The sequence below is a fragment of the Mytilus galloprovincialis genome, chromosome 9, assembly GCF_965363235.1.
Source record: "Mytilus galloprovincialis chromosome 9, xbMytGall1.hap1.1, whole genome shotgun sequence".
Lineage (NCBI taxonomy): Eukaryota > Metazoa > Mollusca > Bivalvia > Mytilida > Mytilidae > Mytilus > Mytilus galloprovincialis.
In genome coordinates, this window is record NC_134846.1 from 86352774 (window position 1) to 86371558 (window position 18785).

At 31.3% G+C, this 18785-nt stretch overlaps 1 protein-coding gene across 1 annotated transcript in view; it reads left to right on the top strand.

Annotated features, from left to right (window-relative positions):
• The window catches only part of LOC143046234 (mismatch repair endonuclease PMS2-like), a 36401-nt gene extending 22318 nt beyond the window's left edge, over positions 1-14083 (top strand). Inside the window, exons 18-26 of the mRNA XM_076219283.1 lie at positions 140-233; positions 1082-1118; positions 2315-2445; positions 4675-4775; positions 7095-7163; positions 10359-10396; positions 11762-11866; positions 12209-12244; positions 13940-14083. Coding sequence (XP_076075398.1) covers positions 140-233; positions 1082-1118; positions 2315-2445; positions 4675-4775; positions 7095-7163; positions 10359-10396; positions 11762-11866; positions 12209-12244; positions 13940-14002 — 674 coding nt within the window. The 3' untranslated portion in view covers positions 14003-14083. The remainder of the gene's footprint in view (positions 1-139; positions 234-1081; positions 1119-2314; positions 2446-4674; positions 4776-7094; positions 7164-10358; positions 10397-11761; positions 11867-12208; positions 12245-13939) is intronic.
• The last annotated feature ends 4702 nt before the right edge of the window (positions 14084-18785 follow it).

Here is an 18785-nt window from a genome sequence, read left to right on the forward strand (position 1 = left end):
CAACTAAGAATTCTATTAATTTACAGAATTTTATTTGCTCGTTATAATTTTATTTGTTTTGCAATAGCACCTAGTTCTTACACAAAAATCTTTGTAACATGTTCTCTTTAATGTTTGAGATTTACATTTTTTACTTAAGGAAAGAGTGAAGAAAGTTTTTGTCGTACATTCCGAGCCAAGATATCACCGACAGATAACAAAGCTGCCGAAGAGGAATTACAAAAAGAAATTAGGTAATACAAATTAAATCAAATGTTGAGGTGGGTTATTATCAGTGAGACAGCAATCCATCAACAAAAAAAACCAAAACCAATTCTTTACAATCTTAACTTTTACCATTTTGAATGTTATTTTTATTTAACAAATGTCCACATAGATTTATAGGTAATCTTTCTGCCTTCCTTTTGACACCTCTTTCATCATTGCAATTTATTTACTATGGATTCATTTATATTCGTTGATTCCAATTTTAATGAATTAAGGATAAGTTGCTCTGTTGTATGTTCATGGATATTTAATTTCATGATTTTGGTAAAGTCTGCAAACACCCCTTTTAAAAATTTGAAAATCGTTCCATGATATCCATGAAACTTGGTATCAACTAATAATTATTAAATCAACAGTACTTTGTATAATTTTTGAAAACCAGAGAAGTATGCTGATATAAAACAAGTTACAGAAAACCAGAGAAGTATGCTGATATAAAACAAGTTACAGAAAATAAAAACAGATTGGCTGTATTTTTCTTTTTGTAAAAGGATTGATTAGATAATTGTTAAACATCTATGGGAAAGCAACCCCAAAATAGATTGATATTTTGTCAAAAATATTTTCTCGTTACAAGGCTTTTGTTAAAGATGAGGTGTTGCTTACAACGCTGAGCAAATTCTGAATCCACTGAAGTCTCTAGATGATGTTTTTAATGAGGAGTGAAACAAAGTAGATTTGGGGAATGCATCAATGAAACAGCAACCTAACAACACAACAAATATGTAAGACATCTAGAAGTCTACAGAAGATCTTGATCAACTGTATTAATTTATATGAAACAATATACTAAGTTATGTGTTTGTCTTTACAGCAAAGATATGTTTAAACAGATGGAAATCCTTGGACAGGTATATACCTATTTTATTCTATGATGTACAAAAGAATGATCCTTTGACTATGTTAAATGACTTTATATTGAAGCTTTTAAATTAAAACTATCTTTTTGTTGTTTTCAGATAAAACTATGTAATAAGACCAAAAGTTTTAGTCAATATTATCAGATTATTACATGTCATTTTTCATATCAGATGTATTATCAGTCCAAGAACCATAGACTCGAGGGCTGATAATACACCTGATATGAAAAATGACATGTTATGATCTTTTTATCATATGCTTCAATAATGGAGAGAAACAGTTTAATATAGTGATCCTTTTTAGTGGTTAGACAAAAGTGCTTTGGAAAAGTTTACAGACGCCAAATGTTGTACATCTGATATGAAATCTATCTATCATAAAAAATTATGCCTCAACAGGACAAAGAACCACAACATGATATATTTTTATATTGACGATAAAAAAAATCAACAAAACATAATGCACACTGTATTGAAAAGTTAACATTTATAAAGTCACTTTCTAAATTATGCTAGAAACTTTCAAAAATGCATTTATTATTTCATTTTTATTTTTTAATTTTTTTTTGCACATTACATAATATATTATATTGTACATGTTGTATGTAATACTTGGTTTGTACCCTACTTTAATTGTAATGATTTTCATTCAAAACATACCATACATGTAGGTGTATTTTCCAGAATTTGCCGAGTATTGCCGGAATGCCATAAGATAACATTACAAAAAAGCATGTGATAATATTTGAAACATGTGATAAATATTTCATATCAGCCTGCTAAACACCATTTCAGAAAAATGTGGAATTCACTTAAAATTAATGCTATTATCATACTGTAAAAATTATAAGGTATTTGCTCTAAGGATATGATAACACTTTTTATGCCCATTTATGTTCATTAAATTTTTTTGGTCTGTGCGTCAGTTTGTCTGTCTGTCCCTCTTTATAGTTTTAAGTTTTTGATTGAGGTAGTTTTTGATGAAGTTGAAGTCCAATTAACTTGGAACTATATATGTACAAATGTTCCATATTATATGATTAATGCCAAATTAGAGTTTTGGCCCCAATTTTACAATCCACTGAACATAGAACATGATAGTTCTAGTTGGACATCAGTGTACTATGGACACATTCTTGTTTTCTTTAAAATGTAATATGATATAATATTGATTATTTTTTTCATAGTTCAACCTAGGATTTATCATCTCTAAGTTGAGAGATGACCTGTTTATTGTGGATCAGCATGCTACAGACGAGAAATATAACTTTGAAATGTTACAGCGACATACAGTCATTCAGAGTCAGAAACTGATTCAGTAAGTACAGTCAAACCTGAGAAAACAGAACACTGAATAAAGCAGATTCCTGTCCATTCAAGCCAAAAATTGAAGTTCCATTTATTTTTCTTCAAAGTCTTTGTTGAAATACCCTTTGTAAACCGGACCCTGTGTATTCTCAATTCTGATCTAATGGTGCAGTGCCAATACTCTTTTAAAATTCGTCAGTTGTTACCTGTGAAAACTGTTTTGTCTAAATAATTTGAAATGATAACAATATTGATTGATATGCAATCAAAACATATTTGTTTATAAATGATGTCTTTTCAGGATAATCAGTTAACCAGGTGTTAAACCGTGAACTTCCACATGGTACAGTACTGAGCTTTATTATTGAATAACTGTAAAAATGTAAATTAAACTAAAAGATACATCAATTATATATCTCAGATAGAACTTGCATTGTAAATTGGATGATTTTTTTCAAATTGCAGAGTTAGAAATTTACATTGTGTTTTCGAAATCCTGGGGTCCCTGTTGTGAACCCCTAAATCCATGATAATGAAGAACACCTGGATTACAACAATCCATGGGTGTCATCAAGCATTTGTATACTTGGCAAATCCTTGGTATCATACACTACATGAAAATGTTTTGATCGTGATGAAATTTTGTTTGATAAAAATTTGGTGTTTTAATCAGCTATACCAATGTCTGAAATGAACGATGAAAGTAAAACAAAACTGTTGTTTTACAATTCAAACAACGTGGGGATTTAGATGCAAATGAAAACTATGAACACAAACTGAAAGTGACATGCCAGGGACTGATGCTACCAAGGCTTATTTGACATAAAAGGATATGTAATCAGACAGAACTTTTACATGTAAAATATTAGATGCACAAGTCATTAACTTCTGGTCATAACGAAAACCTGAATAAACTGCCTGACTGTCCAAACCAGCTCTTTTTCATAGTCCCATATCTAGTTGGTTTATACAGTTTTTACTGTAATGTGAAATGTTACAGTGACAAACAGTCATTCAGATTCAGAAACTGATTTAATAAGTGATGTGGTATGTTATGAGGACATAAAGTCAGTCATTCAGATTCAGAAACTAAAACTGTAGTTATACAGAGACATAGCCATTCAAACTATTAAGTAATATGAAATGTTTAAGTGGAGCTGCATTACGGACACAATTTTGTAAAAATTATGAAAAAGGGTGTGGGGGTTAAAAAGAGAAACAGTAGCTCTGTCTTTTATGTGAAATATTTCAAGGTTGTACATGGTCAATAACAAAAGGATGTCTTGTTTCTCATCACTTAACATAAAAATATGACCCGTGACATCAACTTTGTCGCATGATATGCTGTTGAAACTGTTATTTGTATTTGGCTCCAGCACAACATTTTACACTTCACCATATATTATTAAAAGTCTGAAATATCCTTTAGCTGTACGTACTGGTACTAGTACTAGACTGTACTGAATTTTACTTGACTAGTCTGAATTGTCTGAATTTTATAACTGAATATTCCTGGACCCCAATCTCAACTATACTCAACCCAAATTAGATTATTACCCAATTTCACGGTCCATGGAACATGGAAAAGGATAGTGCGAGTGGGCATCCATGTACTTCGGACACATTCTTGTTTGTCATGTGAAATTCTCACATATGAGTAATAGGATTGATATATGGTTCATTAAAAGGTCTAAATGTCTGTCAGACAAGATTCATCTAACCTCAACCTCAAATCATGGATCAGTGATTAAGATTAAGTTTTTGTGGTCAATTCTGTATTTTAGGAACTCTTATAGGTCAACTATATTGGGTATGCGGAATGATTGTAATGTGTGGTGTACATGTCAAACTAGCAGGTTTCATCTGATCTTGACCTGTTGTTCTTGACTTTGGGAATTTTACTGAAAATCGAGTGCAACAAACTTTTCCTTGAGGCTTCTGTAAAGTAAAGTCAGGAATACTAGGGCAACAAAGTTGCTTACCATTTGTGGCAGGCATATGGTGACCCTTTACTTTATTTCTATTGCAATTAAAATCTATTATGCAATTGCTTCTATATACAATGATATATATGCACCAACGCCAAGAAATTTTAGGCGTTTATATGTGCTATGTGCTTTAGTTTATATTTTTTTTTTTTATCAAATTGTGCTTTTACAATAAATTGAAAATGTTAAAACAAAATTCCTGAAAAAAGAAGAGAGTACACAAACAATTTACCCTATTCTTTGTCTTGTAGTCCACAGAGTCTAGAACTGACATCCAGCAATGAAATTATACTAATGGAGAGTATAGAAGTATTCCGAAAGAATGGATTTGATTTCATTGTAGATGAACAAGGTAATAATAAAGAAAAAAAATTGTTTTATTCAAAGTTAACATGGGTTAACCCAAAATATATACAAGAAATGATCTACTGAGTTTTTGATGGGCGTGTATTTCAAAGGTAAAAGTGTTCTGTATTTGAAAAGATAAAGGAAACAAAATATCTGTTTTTCCGTTCTGATTGTATTAGTGTCAATAATTTCTTAGCAAAACATAAGTATGGAAATTTTATTTTATAATATTTAAAACAAAATAGTGTACCCTCAAAATATAACCTTGTACATGTATCTACTTTGGTGTATTCAAAAAATTGAGAGACATTTTGTTCAGGTCAAAAGTCTTTTACAAATAAGTGCAGTAGTTGGTGTATTAAAGGTGGTACAGGTGTCTTTCGCCATCTTGGATTGTAAAAAACAGAGAACCTAAGGTCCAGATTTTCTGCAGGAATGCAGATATATAATATAGGTATCAATTTAAAAGAACCAGTCAATAAGAATATAACTAATACATATTAATATTGGTACATGTATAGATTATTTTTGGTTGTTTTTAGATGTTTTTAAATTGGCATTTTAAGGGGAGGTAACTCTAAAACAGTGCATTTTCTAAAGGAACCTTCATGAAATTTTCATATTTTATATTTTAGTTGGAAAAAACGTACGGTGACCTATCTTTTCTAATGATATTCTCAAAGCATTGTCTAAAAGCTATCTTTGCGTAATTTATTACACAATTCTATCATTTAGTTTAGTTTCTAATCACAAAATGGTGTTTTTCCCTGTATAATCTATACAAAACGTGTTATTTTGTCACAACCTGTAGTTTGAGAAAATGTGTGGTGACCTATCATTTTTATTAAACTTTTGAACATATATCAATAGATGCTATGTTTTAGCAAAGTATGAACAAATTCTATCATTGTCGAGCCTTCGACTTTAGTCGAAAAAGCGAGACTAAGCGATCCTACATTCCGTCGTCGTCGGCGTCGTCGTCGTCGGCGGCGTCCACAAATATTCACTCTGTGGTTAAAGTTTTTGAAATTTTAATAACTTTCTTAAACTATACTGAATTTCTACCAAACTTGGACAGAAGCTTGTTTATGATCATAAGAAAGTATCCAGAAGTAAATTTTGTAAAAATAAAATTCCATTTTTTCCGTATTTTACTTATAAATGGACTTAGTTTTTCTGCGAGGAAACATTACATTCACTCTGTGGTTAAAGTTTTTAAAATTTTAATAACTTTCATAAACTATCCTTGATATGTACCAAACTAGGACAGAAGCTTGTTTATGATCATAAGATAGTATCAAGAAGAAAATGTTGTGAAAATAAATTTCCACTTTTCCGTATTTTACTTATAAATGGACTTAGTTTTTTCTGCGAGGAAACATTACATTCACTCTGTGGTTAAAGTTTTTAAAATTTTAATAACTTTCATAAACTATCCTTGATTTGTACCAAACTTGGACAGAAGCTTGTTTATGATCATAAGATAGTATCAAGAAGAAAATTTTGTAAAAATAAATTTCCACTTTTCCGTATTTTACTTATAAATGGACTTTGTGGTTTAAGTTTTTAAAATTTTATAATGTTCTTAAACTATCCTGGATTTCTACTAAACTTAGACAAAAGCTTATTTCTGATCATAAGATATTATTCAGAAGTAAATTTTGTAAAAAAAAAATTCACTTTTTCCGTATTTTACTTATAAATGGACTTAGTTTTTCTTCCAGTTAACATTACATACAGTCTGCAGTTAAAGTTTATAAAACATTTATTAGATTCATAAACTATCCTGGATTTTTTTACCAAACTTGGAAGCTTCTTTCAATCAAAAGACAGTATTGTGAGGGAAATTTTTATTGATGTTTTTCCTCATTTTTGTTGAGTCTGCGATTAACAGAAAAAGTAGGCGAGACACCGGGTTCCGTGGAACCCTTACGAATTTTTTTTATTTTAGACTCACATACCACCCTAATGCATGTTGTTATTATTGTTTTCATGTTGTCTTTATGTTTTTATATTTGGTCAAAAGCTCTGGAGGTTGTGTTGTATAGTTTTTATATATGTTGAATCAAAAATAAATTTTCTTGTGTTATCTTTCATAAGAGGATGATATGAATAGGCATTCTGACATCAGTGTCCAAGACTTTGACATCAGGGAAATTATCATTGATGTAATGAAATTATGAAATATTGGACCTGCAGAGATTATTGTTGTTGATAGAATGATATAGAATGAAAAAGAAATTGGTGTTGTAACATTAAAATTAACTACATTCTTTAATATCATTAAACAAAGAAAAGTATTTGTATATTATTCTGTTGACAGGTGATCCTACACAGAGAGTAAAGTTAATTTCTACACCAGTCAGTAAAAACTGGACATTTGGGAAAGATGGTTAGTCAGTAATATATTACATGTTGTTATATTGTATTTTCTGCAAAAATATTATTTTACAACAAAAAAGAACGTAAGGCCAGTCAGTACATAAGATGTTGATTTCACTGAATGCATATAATTTTCTGCATATTCGACATTGGCACATTCAGTTGTTTGAGGCTGCTTTGGGCCAGCCCATTTGTAGTTGTTTATTTATTTTAGAAATGTAGTAGCTCCTTAAGACGTGGACAACTTTATATATTTTAGCACAATCATGTAACTGCAATGTTTTTTAACTTTAAATGAGAATTCTTGGTTGATTTGACATCTGGTTTAACAGGAGTATATTTTTTATACAAATACATCAGTCTTAAGGGGGCTCGCAGGTGTAAATCATTTTTCTTTTTTAAATATAGGATTTCAGTATGAATGAACTTTATCATATACTTAGTAGAAAAATGAAATAAAAAAATAAGTCACCATTCATTTAAGGTCACACTTTGCCTTTGAAAGAAAAATACATTTTTGTTAATGTCCTTTTTTTCCTTTTGAACTAATAGGAGAAATAGAGGTAATATCGAAATAAAAAAAGAACTAAATTACAGAAATCGCTTAAATTTTACAATTATTTAGTTTATGTACAATTAATTTGAAAACAACAATAAAAAATATAGGTCAACGATGAGTTAAAAAAGATTTTTAACCGGATTTTTGTGACAAAAATGTCGGTTATTGATTTGGGGATGTACGGCGGGCAGCCGGGCGGGCGGGCGGGCGGGCGGCAATCAAATGTTGTCCGTGCATTAACTCATGAACCGTTCAACCAAAGCTTTTAAAATTTTAATATGTTATTACTGACAACTATACGAAGGCCAAGTTCAATAATGGCGATTTTGACTTTTACCATTCAGGAGTTATGGTTCTTGAAAGGCGGCAATCAAATGTTGTCCGTGCATTAACTCATGAACTGTTCAACCAAAGCTTTTAAAATTTTAATATGTTATTACTGACAACTATACGAAGGTCAAGTTCAATAATGACGATTTTGACTTTTACCGTTCAGGAGTTATGGTTCTTGAAAGATTGAAAAATGGAGTTTCCAGTCGTGTCCGTGCATTTTCTCATGAACCATTCAACCAAAGCTTTTGAAATTTTAATATGTTGTTACTGATGACAAAATAGAGGTCAAGTTCCATAATGACGATTTTGACTTTTACTGTTCAGGAGTTATGGTTCTTGAAAGATCGTAAAATGGCGTTTCCATTCACGTTGTTGCATTTACTCATGAACCATTCAATCTAAGCTTTTCAAATATTATTATTTCAAAATGTTGATACTGATGACAAAATGGAGGTCAAATTTGATATTGATGATTTTCACTTTCACCATTCATCAGTAATGGTTCTTGTGATATTGCCAGGACACAAATAAATGTAAATAAATCCGGTTTGCTGTCATTGTGACAGCCTCTTGTTCAATTTTAATGCCATAAAATGACATTTTTTCACCAAAGGGAGATAATTTGGAGCTTTTCAATGATATAAACATTTTAAAAGTCATCTGGGGCCAAACGGAATCGATCTTTTTGGTAAATTTTTGTACCATATCATAAAGTAATAACTAATAGTGTAATAAATAAATTTTGTAATGAAAATTTTTTTTTTTAAATTTTTGGCTGATTTTTTTGTACCCGCGAGCCTCCTTGAAAGCTTATAAATAAAAAAAAAATATCAAATAGTTTTCCATTATTGTCTTATTTAAAGTTTGCAAAAATAATTCAATTAGTATCATAACATAATAATGACATAATGTTTAAAATAAATAAAACAAAACTTAACAGAATTAAACACCATGTATGGATTCAACTGTTTAGCATTAGCTTGACCCTATCTATACTATTAAACGAGAAGACCTCATTTTGTGTGTTGCTTCTCTCCTTTCCACAATAAATTAATTATCATGCCTCTATGTCCTATAGGTAAATGACATAGTCGCATTTGGCATCCTTCATATGATTATTCAGGTTGAGTTATTTTGGGAGAAAACGAGAAAAAAAGCGTCCGGATATTATTTCCGTCATTGGACGAAATCTTAAGTCAGATTAGACTTCCAGTTTACGTTTTTCTTTATACATTGAACATACATATACTATGAATAAAGTGTATTTTCTATCTGATATCATTTTCAAGTAACTATCCACGGCGGTCACAAAGAGAGTCTGTATAATATATCAATGACCGCTGGCCCGTGGATGGATTAGTAAAGTGAGAATTAAAAGTAAAAAAACAAATACACTTTATTTATAGTAATGAATGTACATACAGATAAGCGCTAAAATTATCCATGTGTTATTAAAGTTAATAGAAAACAAAAAAGGGGGAATTTTTGGAAACAAAAGGATGAGCCGGACTAGAAAAACATTTGTCCTGTCCCAAAGTACCTATGACTTTTGATACCTTTTCTGAAGTTCTCCAGTCATTAAATCTTTTACAAAAATTCATTGATTACAAAAAAGAAGATGTGGTATGATTGCCAAAGAGACAGCTCTCCACAAGAGACAAAGATGAGACATAAATTAACAACTATAGGTCACCGTACGGCCTTCAACAATGAGTAAAGCCCATACCGCATAGTCAGCTATAAAAGACCCCTAACTGACAATGTAAAACAATTCAAAGAAGAAAACTAAAGGCCTTATTTATGTACAAAATATGAACAAAAAACAAATATGTAACACATAAACAAACGACAACCACTATTTACAGGCTCCTGACTTGCATGTTCATAATAAACTAAATATATGTTCATACTGTAATTAATGGAAAACAAAAAAATTGGAATTTTTGAAATAAAGAAGAAGGGATAAAAAAAAAAAACATTTTCCTATCCCCAAGCACCTATGACTTTTGATATTATTCCTGAAATAATTTAATTCCTTTCTCAAGTCATTAAATCTTTTACAAAATTCTTCCTACAACACTTTACATACTTTTAACCACCCTCTGAATGCCCGCAATTTCACGGGTGTGTTCTAGTTTATTTTAACTTTAGAGCCAATACAGACGACATGTTGTTGAATTGAACAGACATTTTGTGTTTAATTTTGAAGATAATTTTTGTGATTTAGTTATAAATTTGAGTCATTTTTTTGTTATCAAAAACATATAAAGATCTAGCAACGGATATTGATTTTTCAAGTATATTTATTTTCAGATATAGAGGAACTAATCTTCATGTTAACAGATTCACCTGTGAGTATATGTTCAATTTAGATAGAATTGGTTAATTAAAGAGGAAAAACAAGGGTGAAAGATACCATAGGGACACCCAAACTCATAACCTGAAAATAAACTTGACCATGCCATGCATGGCTAAAACAGAAAAGACAACAGACAAACAACAGAACATTATACACAAGACAGAAACTATAGACTAAGCAACACGAACCCCACCAAAAATTGGGATGATCTCGAGTTCTCTGAAAGGGTAAGCATATCCTGCTCTACATGTATTCATGTCCTATTCACTACAACAAGAGATTTACCATCACTACTTGGGAGATCCAGACTGCAGTTAAACTGCTCTTGCCCAGAGAATTGTACAAGCCACTGTCAGTGAAGTTGACTAGAGGCTAATTTACTTTGTGATGGCTTTGATCAAATGTATATTCTTTTGTTAAAAAAACCTAAGGGCTATTCCAGAAAAAAATGTATGGGGGGGGTTGGAAGGCACATTATATTAATAATACATGGGTGATGGGAATCAGAGCAACTTTTCACACTATAATGCACTATAATACTCAATTACAATTGTCTAGGTGGCTGGTGCTGACAAAAACTGCCTTCCAACCCCCCCATACATTTTTTTTCTGGAATAGCCCCAAGATATAGTACCACTCAACTAGACTCAAGATCTTTAGTTTACTATCATCTGTTTTGCATACTGTTATACATTGTAGTCGTTTGTTGTTTTTTTTGCCCTGAAAATGTCAGTTTGTTTTGACTGATGAGTTTGACTGTCCTGCAGTGTGTTTTTTGACTGATGAGTTTGACTATCCTGCAGTGTGTGTTTTGACTGATGAGTTTGACTATCCTGCAGTGTGTGTTTTGACTGATGAGTTTGACTATCCTGCAGTGTGTTTTACCTGTGTTTTACCAGTTGATACAAAATGAGACCTGGATGACATACATTTAATGTTTACTCTACATTTGTTTATTAAATTGGAAAATATTTTAAGATAGATTATTGTTTCTATATAGGAAAGAAGAAAATTAAGTGCTTAGGAATTATCCAAATGACAGTAAGATGCATTGTTATATATGCTGCCATTATATTTTAATTATCTAATGATAATAACTTATATTTATCCCTCTGTTAACCTTAGAAATCTAAGAGGTCTCCAGTTTTGTAATGCAGTGATACAGCCAATATGGACTGATTTCCTATTGAATACTAATCAATAAATAAATGTGAATTTAAGTTATAATGGCAGTTCTTTTTTTAAATTCACAAGACTCTGTAACTATGACTTATCATTACTACCCATGATAATTTGAAGATACAATATATTGACTTTTTGCAACAGATAAAACTGTTTACAAAATGTATGTTTTTAGGGTGTAATGTGTCGTCCATCCAGAGTTCGACAGATGTTTGCCTCTAGATCATGTAGAAAGTCCATAATGATTGGTACAGCACTGAATAAATCTGAAATGAAAAAGGTAAGTATAGTTGCTGTATACAGTGGGTTTCATAGCAACATTATACCTTATTTAGACATTCTAATGTTTTACAACTTCAGGCAGGTTAGTTAAAGAGCATTTCTTTTAGAAAATTGCAAAAAGAGGTAACATCAAGTCGTATGTTGAAATAAAATTCATTTCCTCAGACTTTTTCAGAATGAAAGAACAATTCACCTTGTCAAAACTACAGTTGAAAATTTATAGGAAAAATTAAAAAAAATTACCAGAACACCAGATGTATGGTCAGTATGAAAACTAACAAACATTAAACAACTTTGTGTGTGTGTGACCTTTTACTAGTTATTTCTTGTTATCTTACAGTTGGTGGAGCACATGGGCCAAATTGACCAGCCATGGGTAGGTTTACATTAATCTTTGTTGCTTTTTACCTAATAAACAAATATTTAGACACTTTTAAATATTAAGGCACTGAGCATAGATACAAAACGTAAAATGAAACAAACCAAAGTCAGAACTTCACATCACAGGAACTGATTGATTGATTGTTGATCCAGTGGCAGATATTTCATTCATGTTTAGGACAATAACTTATTAGCAATAAATACAATATATAAATATTGAAGGTGATGCTGATTGCAACTAAACTTTCCCATAACAATTCTTGAAATATCTAGTTTAAAGATATATGTGTTCTGAAGCTGCCAGCGAAATAACACAGACACCATTCCTAAAAATAGAACATAAGGGATGAATACAAGTACTATAAATAGTCTTAAAACAGCAAAGATGATCCTTCAAAACACTACACACTAAACCTAACATTGAACTTCTAAAACCATGTACCACTGGGGCTCCTGAAGGGTAAACAGTCCTCAAGTTACTCCCATTGGTTGTTAATGACAAGTATTAAAAGAGTAGCACATTGAAGATTTGTATATTTTCACATGTTTTCTTAATTCTAAAACTTCAACTATTAATGTTATTTATTGTATATAATTGATGTTTTTAAAAGAAAAGGTGTAATGCTTGTTATACATAAATACCTTTGTTTGATTTTATTAAGAATGAACAATGAATATAAAACTAAGCAAAGATATTGTTTAAGAATTATACGGTCATTTTATTCATTGTAAAATAAACAACAACAATTTGATTAGTTTTTGACTGCTTATTTGTCATGGATATTTAATTTTCTTCAAAGAAACAACATAAATTGTCAACAATTTAAAGCAAAATTACTATCAAACATTGACGGGTGTACCAGTCAGTGTAAAACAATTGTCTCTGCTGGGTCAACCAAACCAGTGAATTTCGATAAGTCCGCCATCACAAAAATCAATTAAGTTCAGCAAGTTCTGCCATGACGATTTTTTGATGATCTTCTTATGTAGATATAGGAAGATGTAGTGTGAGTGCCAATGAGACATCTCTCCATCCAAATAACAATTTATAAAAGTAAACCATTATAGGTCTATGTACAGCCTTCAACACGGAGCTTTGGCTCACACCGAACAAAAAGCTATGAAGGGCCCCAAAATTACTAGTGTTAAACCATTCAAACGGGAAAACCAACGGTCTGATCTATATAAAAAACGAGAAGTACATGGATAGAATGTTCAAAATATTAATGCAAACTGCAACCTGTCAAATAATTTCAGAAACAGCAGAAATAAGTTTAAAGGGAGGGATGGGAGGGTTTTTATGTCTAACTCCTGAATAATTTTTCAACAACTAACAATATGGTACATTGAAACTGTCTTTTTATGTCTATTTGAATTTAAAAGCAAGAAACTCGTGCTAACATTTAGCGTGAAACCTAATGGCCATGTGTGAAATGTAGACATTGTTTGTATAATTTTACCTGAACATAATTAATGATAACAATATGTAAAAATTAAGCTTGCTTAAATTTGACAAGTAGTACAATAAATAAATTTAATAAATAAATGATTAAATTGTAATACTATTCATCTTCTAAGTGAAAACTAAGAAAAAAGACATTTATTAGACAAATATTCAATACTGAAATACATATCAAACTAAAATATCAACTCAAAATATTAACTCTTGCTAATTTATATTTATTTACAGAATTGTCCACATGGAAGACCAACAATGAGACATTTAATTAACCTGAATATGGTTCCAAGATGACTCCAGTGTATCATTAGGCACCACCAGAGATGTGTTTTGATTTTAAAGATATACATTTTTAATAAAACATACATATTATTATTCTCGTTCATTTAATTGTTCATAAGAGATCAGGACCCATTATCATAGTATTAGTTGCTTATTTGAAGTTGGTTTTTGAAGCATTTTCAATCGAATCTTCATGGATAATCATCTGATTTTTTTTTTAGATCTACTATTTCTGAGATTGGCCTTGTGTCATAAATATTGCTGTACAGTTATAAAACTTCTGGTCCTGCATCCTATTCATACTTATATTTTCACATGGTCATGTTCTTCTCAGACTGTTTATGATGTCAGTTTTCACACTATATATATTGGTTACAAACTGATTGATATTCAAGTTTTAGAAGATATCGTTAATTATGAGTTCAAACTCGATTTAAATTAGCTTACCATATCTTTGAGCATTCTACGATAAGTACACTGTGTTATACGACTGCAAAAACATTTTTGGGATCGTATAATGGTATGATGTTGTCTACGTTGTTGTCGTCTGCATGGTTGTCCAAAGACACATTTGGTTTCCGGACAATAACTTTAGTTTATATGAATGGATCTCTTTGACATTTAATAAGACCGTTCAATACCACTAAAGGAAAGTTGGGATTGATTTTGGGGTGAAGGTTCCAACCGTTTAGGAATAAGGGGCCAAAACAAGCATTTTTGTACTTTCTGGACTATAACTTGTGCTTGAGTGTATGGATCTCTCTGACATTGTACCACAAAGTTCTATACCACAAAAGGAAGGCTGAAATTGAGTTTGGGGGTTATTGCCCCATTCATGCAGGAATTTGGGGTCAAAAATATAGGTCACCTATGTGTTAAAAAAGATATTTCAATTTTAATGCCAAGAAATTGCATTTTTGGACCAAAGGGAGATAATTTGGAGCTTTTTCAATGATATAAACATTTTAAAAAGTCATCTGGGGGCAAACATAACCGATTTTATTGGTTGATTTGTGTACCATATCATTAAGTTATAACTAATAGTGTAATAAATAAAATTTATAGTAAAAAAAACAAATGTTTAATTTTTGCTGAAAATTTTGTACCCGTGAGCCTCCTTAACAAAAATGAAGATGGAGTCAAATAGAACGAGTGCATTGACAGCTATACATCCATCACCTGTCAAACAAAAATAAAACACAATTGGTGAGATTGCAGATCTAAAATAAAAATAAAATAACCGTAATATAAGGTTTAGCAATATTATTGGTTATGTGTTTTTTTCATGACATAAAGGGTAAGTAAGGGCAAAAGAATTTCTCACCAAAAGTGTTAGACTAGATGCAGGATAAAGGTTTTTCTGTATATTGGTTTCTTGAGAAAGTTTTTTGACCTACCAATTTAGAATTATTACCGGGTTTGTACTAACATGAGCAACACGAGTGGTGTCACATGTGGAGCCCGATCTACTTATCATTCCGGAGCACCTGAAATTTCTCAAGTTTTTGTTGGGGTTCGTGTTGCTTAGTCTTCAGTTTTCTATGTTTTGATATGTGCACTATTGTTTGTATGTTGGTGTTTTTTTTTTCTATTTTGGCTATGGCGTTGTCTGTTTATTTTTCGACATACGAGTTTGAATGTATTTCTGGTATCTTTCGCCCCTGTTTTGATAGCACATTTGGTTTCCAGATACCAAACGTACCGATGAAGCTTATAGTCCTTGTTTGATCGCATTTGATTTGAAAACTAACTCAAATATACCATTGTCTGGATGGTTACATGTTTCTATAGTTTAAAATTAAGCATAATATTTAATTTTTATTCATTGTTTGTAGATGAATCAGGCAATTATTTTTCTCTTTTGAATTGTTTTACATTTTCGTCAGGTTTTGCTCATTGTTAAAGGCTTACAGTGACTTATAATTGCTAATTTCTACATCTTGGTCGAGTGGGCAATTTTGTTTCATCGACAATCTTGTCGCATCTTATTTTTATTTTATGTGCAGATATACTTTCTTCGGTGTACTAGACGAATTGTTGTAAATAAACGCAAAGCACACAATAACAAACCAAGTGTAGCAATAAACAGTATAAACTGCAATTTGAACAAGAAAAGAGGAGAATGACATAATTTGAAAAAGAGGGTCTTAATGTAGGCTCTATTACAAGTAGCCATCGAAGGTAGCTTAAGCTGTAGAATATATAACTATATGCTGTATAAAATATATATTAAAACCAAAAGCAATACAAACAGGTTTCTTGAAAACAGCATTAATATTTGTTGAAATCAGAAGTACAAATGAATACAATTATATCATTAGAGAGAATATTGTGTTACCAAATAAAAACATAATGGTAGACATATTCCATCTATAGTTTTATATATATATAAATGTTCTGATTAGTTGTTTGAACTATACACTTTATATACAACTTCACACTTGTCTTTTCTTCTCGCGATATAATTAGACACCCACCAAGTTCTTTACTTGTGACGAATCTAACACTTACCATTAAATAGAAAATATTCTTCAGTGTTTTTCTTATTCATAAGATAAATTGAATTTTACCAAGTATTTGTCTAAGTAATCACCAATAAAACCTGATGACTCATTATGTTTACTAATACACTGAGGAAACATTAGTCCATCCTCTTCATTAATCAGCACTTTACTACCCTGTCCGTTTTTTGATATTACTATTAGTCTCCTCGATTTACCGTCTGCTACTATAATGTTACCATAAGTATCTGTACAAAGTCCCCTTGGTCCTGTTAAATCCTGTTGATATTGCCAGATCTGTTTTCCTGAATCATCAACAGAGCATACCACCTTACCATCACTATCAATAAGTTACTCTGTCATTACAGTAAACAAGATGAAACAGGTATGACTGACTCTTCACTTGTATTGACTTCAGTGTATTTCCTTCCAGGTCTATAATGCGGATTTCATCTCTATCTAAACCTACAGCCAGAGAATTATTGACGAATGACAAACCCCTGCAAACCCTGTCTAATTTGATAACTTTAGTAACTTTTGTTTTCTCCATATTAAATATCTTAATGGCTTTCTGGCCAGGATAAGTTAAGGCAATGATATACTGATTTATCTGTGTAACACTGTATGCTTCACTAGGTATAACAATATGTTTCTGATTGTTTTTGCTAGCTCCAGTAAATAAGTGAACTGTACCAAACTGTTTAATTGCTATAACACTACCATCCATCAGACAAGTCATGTTCCTAATCCACTCCCCAATGTTGATCTTTATCTTAGTTTTAATCTTCATCGTCATTACTGTTATGTTGGATCGTTCTCGTGATTCTACTTGTGCTTCCCTTTTCACATCTGATTTTCTATTCATGGCTATATGTGTTTTAACTACTGTTACTTCTCCAAGGGATTCCAGCAATCCTAATTTGTTGATGGTTTTTTCTATTTCATTATTTTGCTCCATTTTGATGTCAAATTCTTTAGTCCTGTCATCTTCCTCCAGATCGTCAACATATTGTTGACATTGATGTACTTGTTGTTCAATCTGATGTACACCTAAGAATGATTGCAGTTTTGAACTATGTGTCATTACTGTATGGAGATAGTCTTTCATTTCATCAAGTTGTTCTTTTTTTTTCTTCAAGTTCAGTATTAAATCTGATGCTTTTGATTTTTCTTTATTCAGGACGGTTTCTGCTTCTTTGCATAACTTCTTCTCTAGATTGTCTAAATGTTCATTTATTTTATTTCGAAATTCTATAATCCTGTCTTTCATGCTGTCACACTGTTGTTCTCCTCTTTTGATATTTCCCGATTTGTTGATCAGCATTTTATTCAAGATGTCTAAGATGGAGTTTATATCTTTTTCTAAATGTTGTTTGGATTTTTCCATTTTGGTTTCTTCTACTATACTAGCTAAATGTTTTATCCCAGTACATTTTGAATGGCTAGAAGAATACAATCATCACAGCAAGGCATTAGATGATTGAGACAGTACAGGTTTAGCTGTTGACCATGTTTGTTACATTCCGTTTTAATAGCTTTTATGGATGGTTTATGACTTTTAATATGAATGGTTTTATGATCACGTGACAATAGAGATATTTTATGTCGACTTGAAGATGTTGAGCATAATGCTTCATCACAGTTGTAACACCAGAATTCAGCTTTTATGTTTGATATTCTTTCGTGACAAGGCCCACATGGTATATGTTTAATTGATGCCATGACTTGTGCTAAAAAAGACAATATTTTGATTTTTTTTTGCAGACATCATGTCCTTATTTGGACATTAAGTAGATGTCATCTTGACATTTAACCAGATGAGGCTGCGTAGAGTTATATCCCTTAGAACGATACCCTACGTTTGCATTTTCTTTCAATAAATGCAGATAGAATCGATCTGAAAATGGCAACAGATGGCAATGTTAATAAACAAGCAGTTATTATGTTATCAACCCTTGTAAGAGTTATTTTCCTTGATTTATAAAAAAAAAAAAACAATTTAAAAAGAAATAAATATCGAGAACTGGAAGTTGTTGACACTTTGGACATAAACCAACAATTTTGACCTTTCATTTGCGTTAAATGGTGGTAGTCCCATGTCTTTACCATTTCAGTTCTTAAGTTTAGTAGCATCATATATTTGATTAATTATAGTGACCCATTTGAAAGGTTCTTCACTAGTCATTTTGGCGTCCTTTAAAGCTTGCTGTTCGGTGCGAGCCAAGGCTATATTGAAGACCGTACTTTGACCTATAATGGGTCTGTCCCAAGTCAGGAGCCTCTGGCCTTTGTTA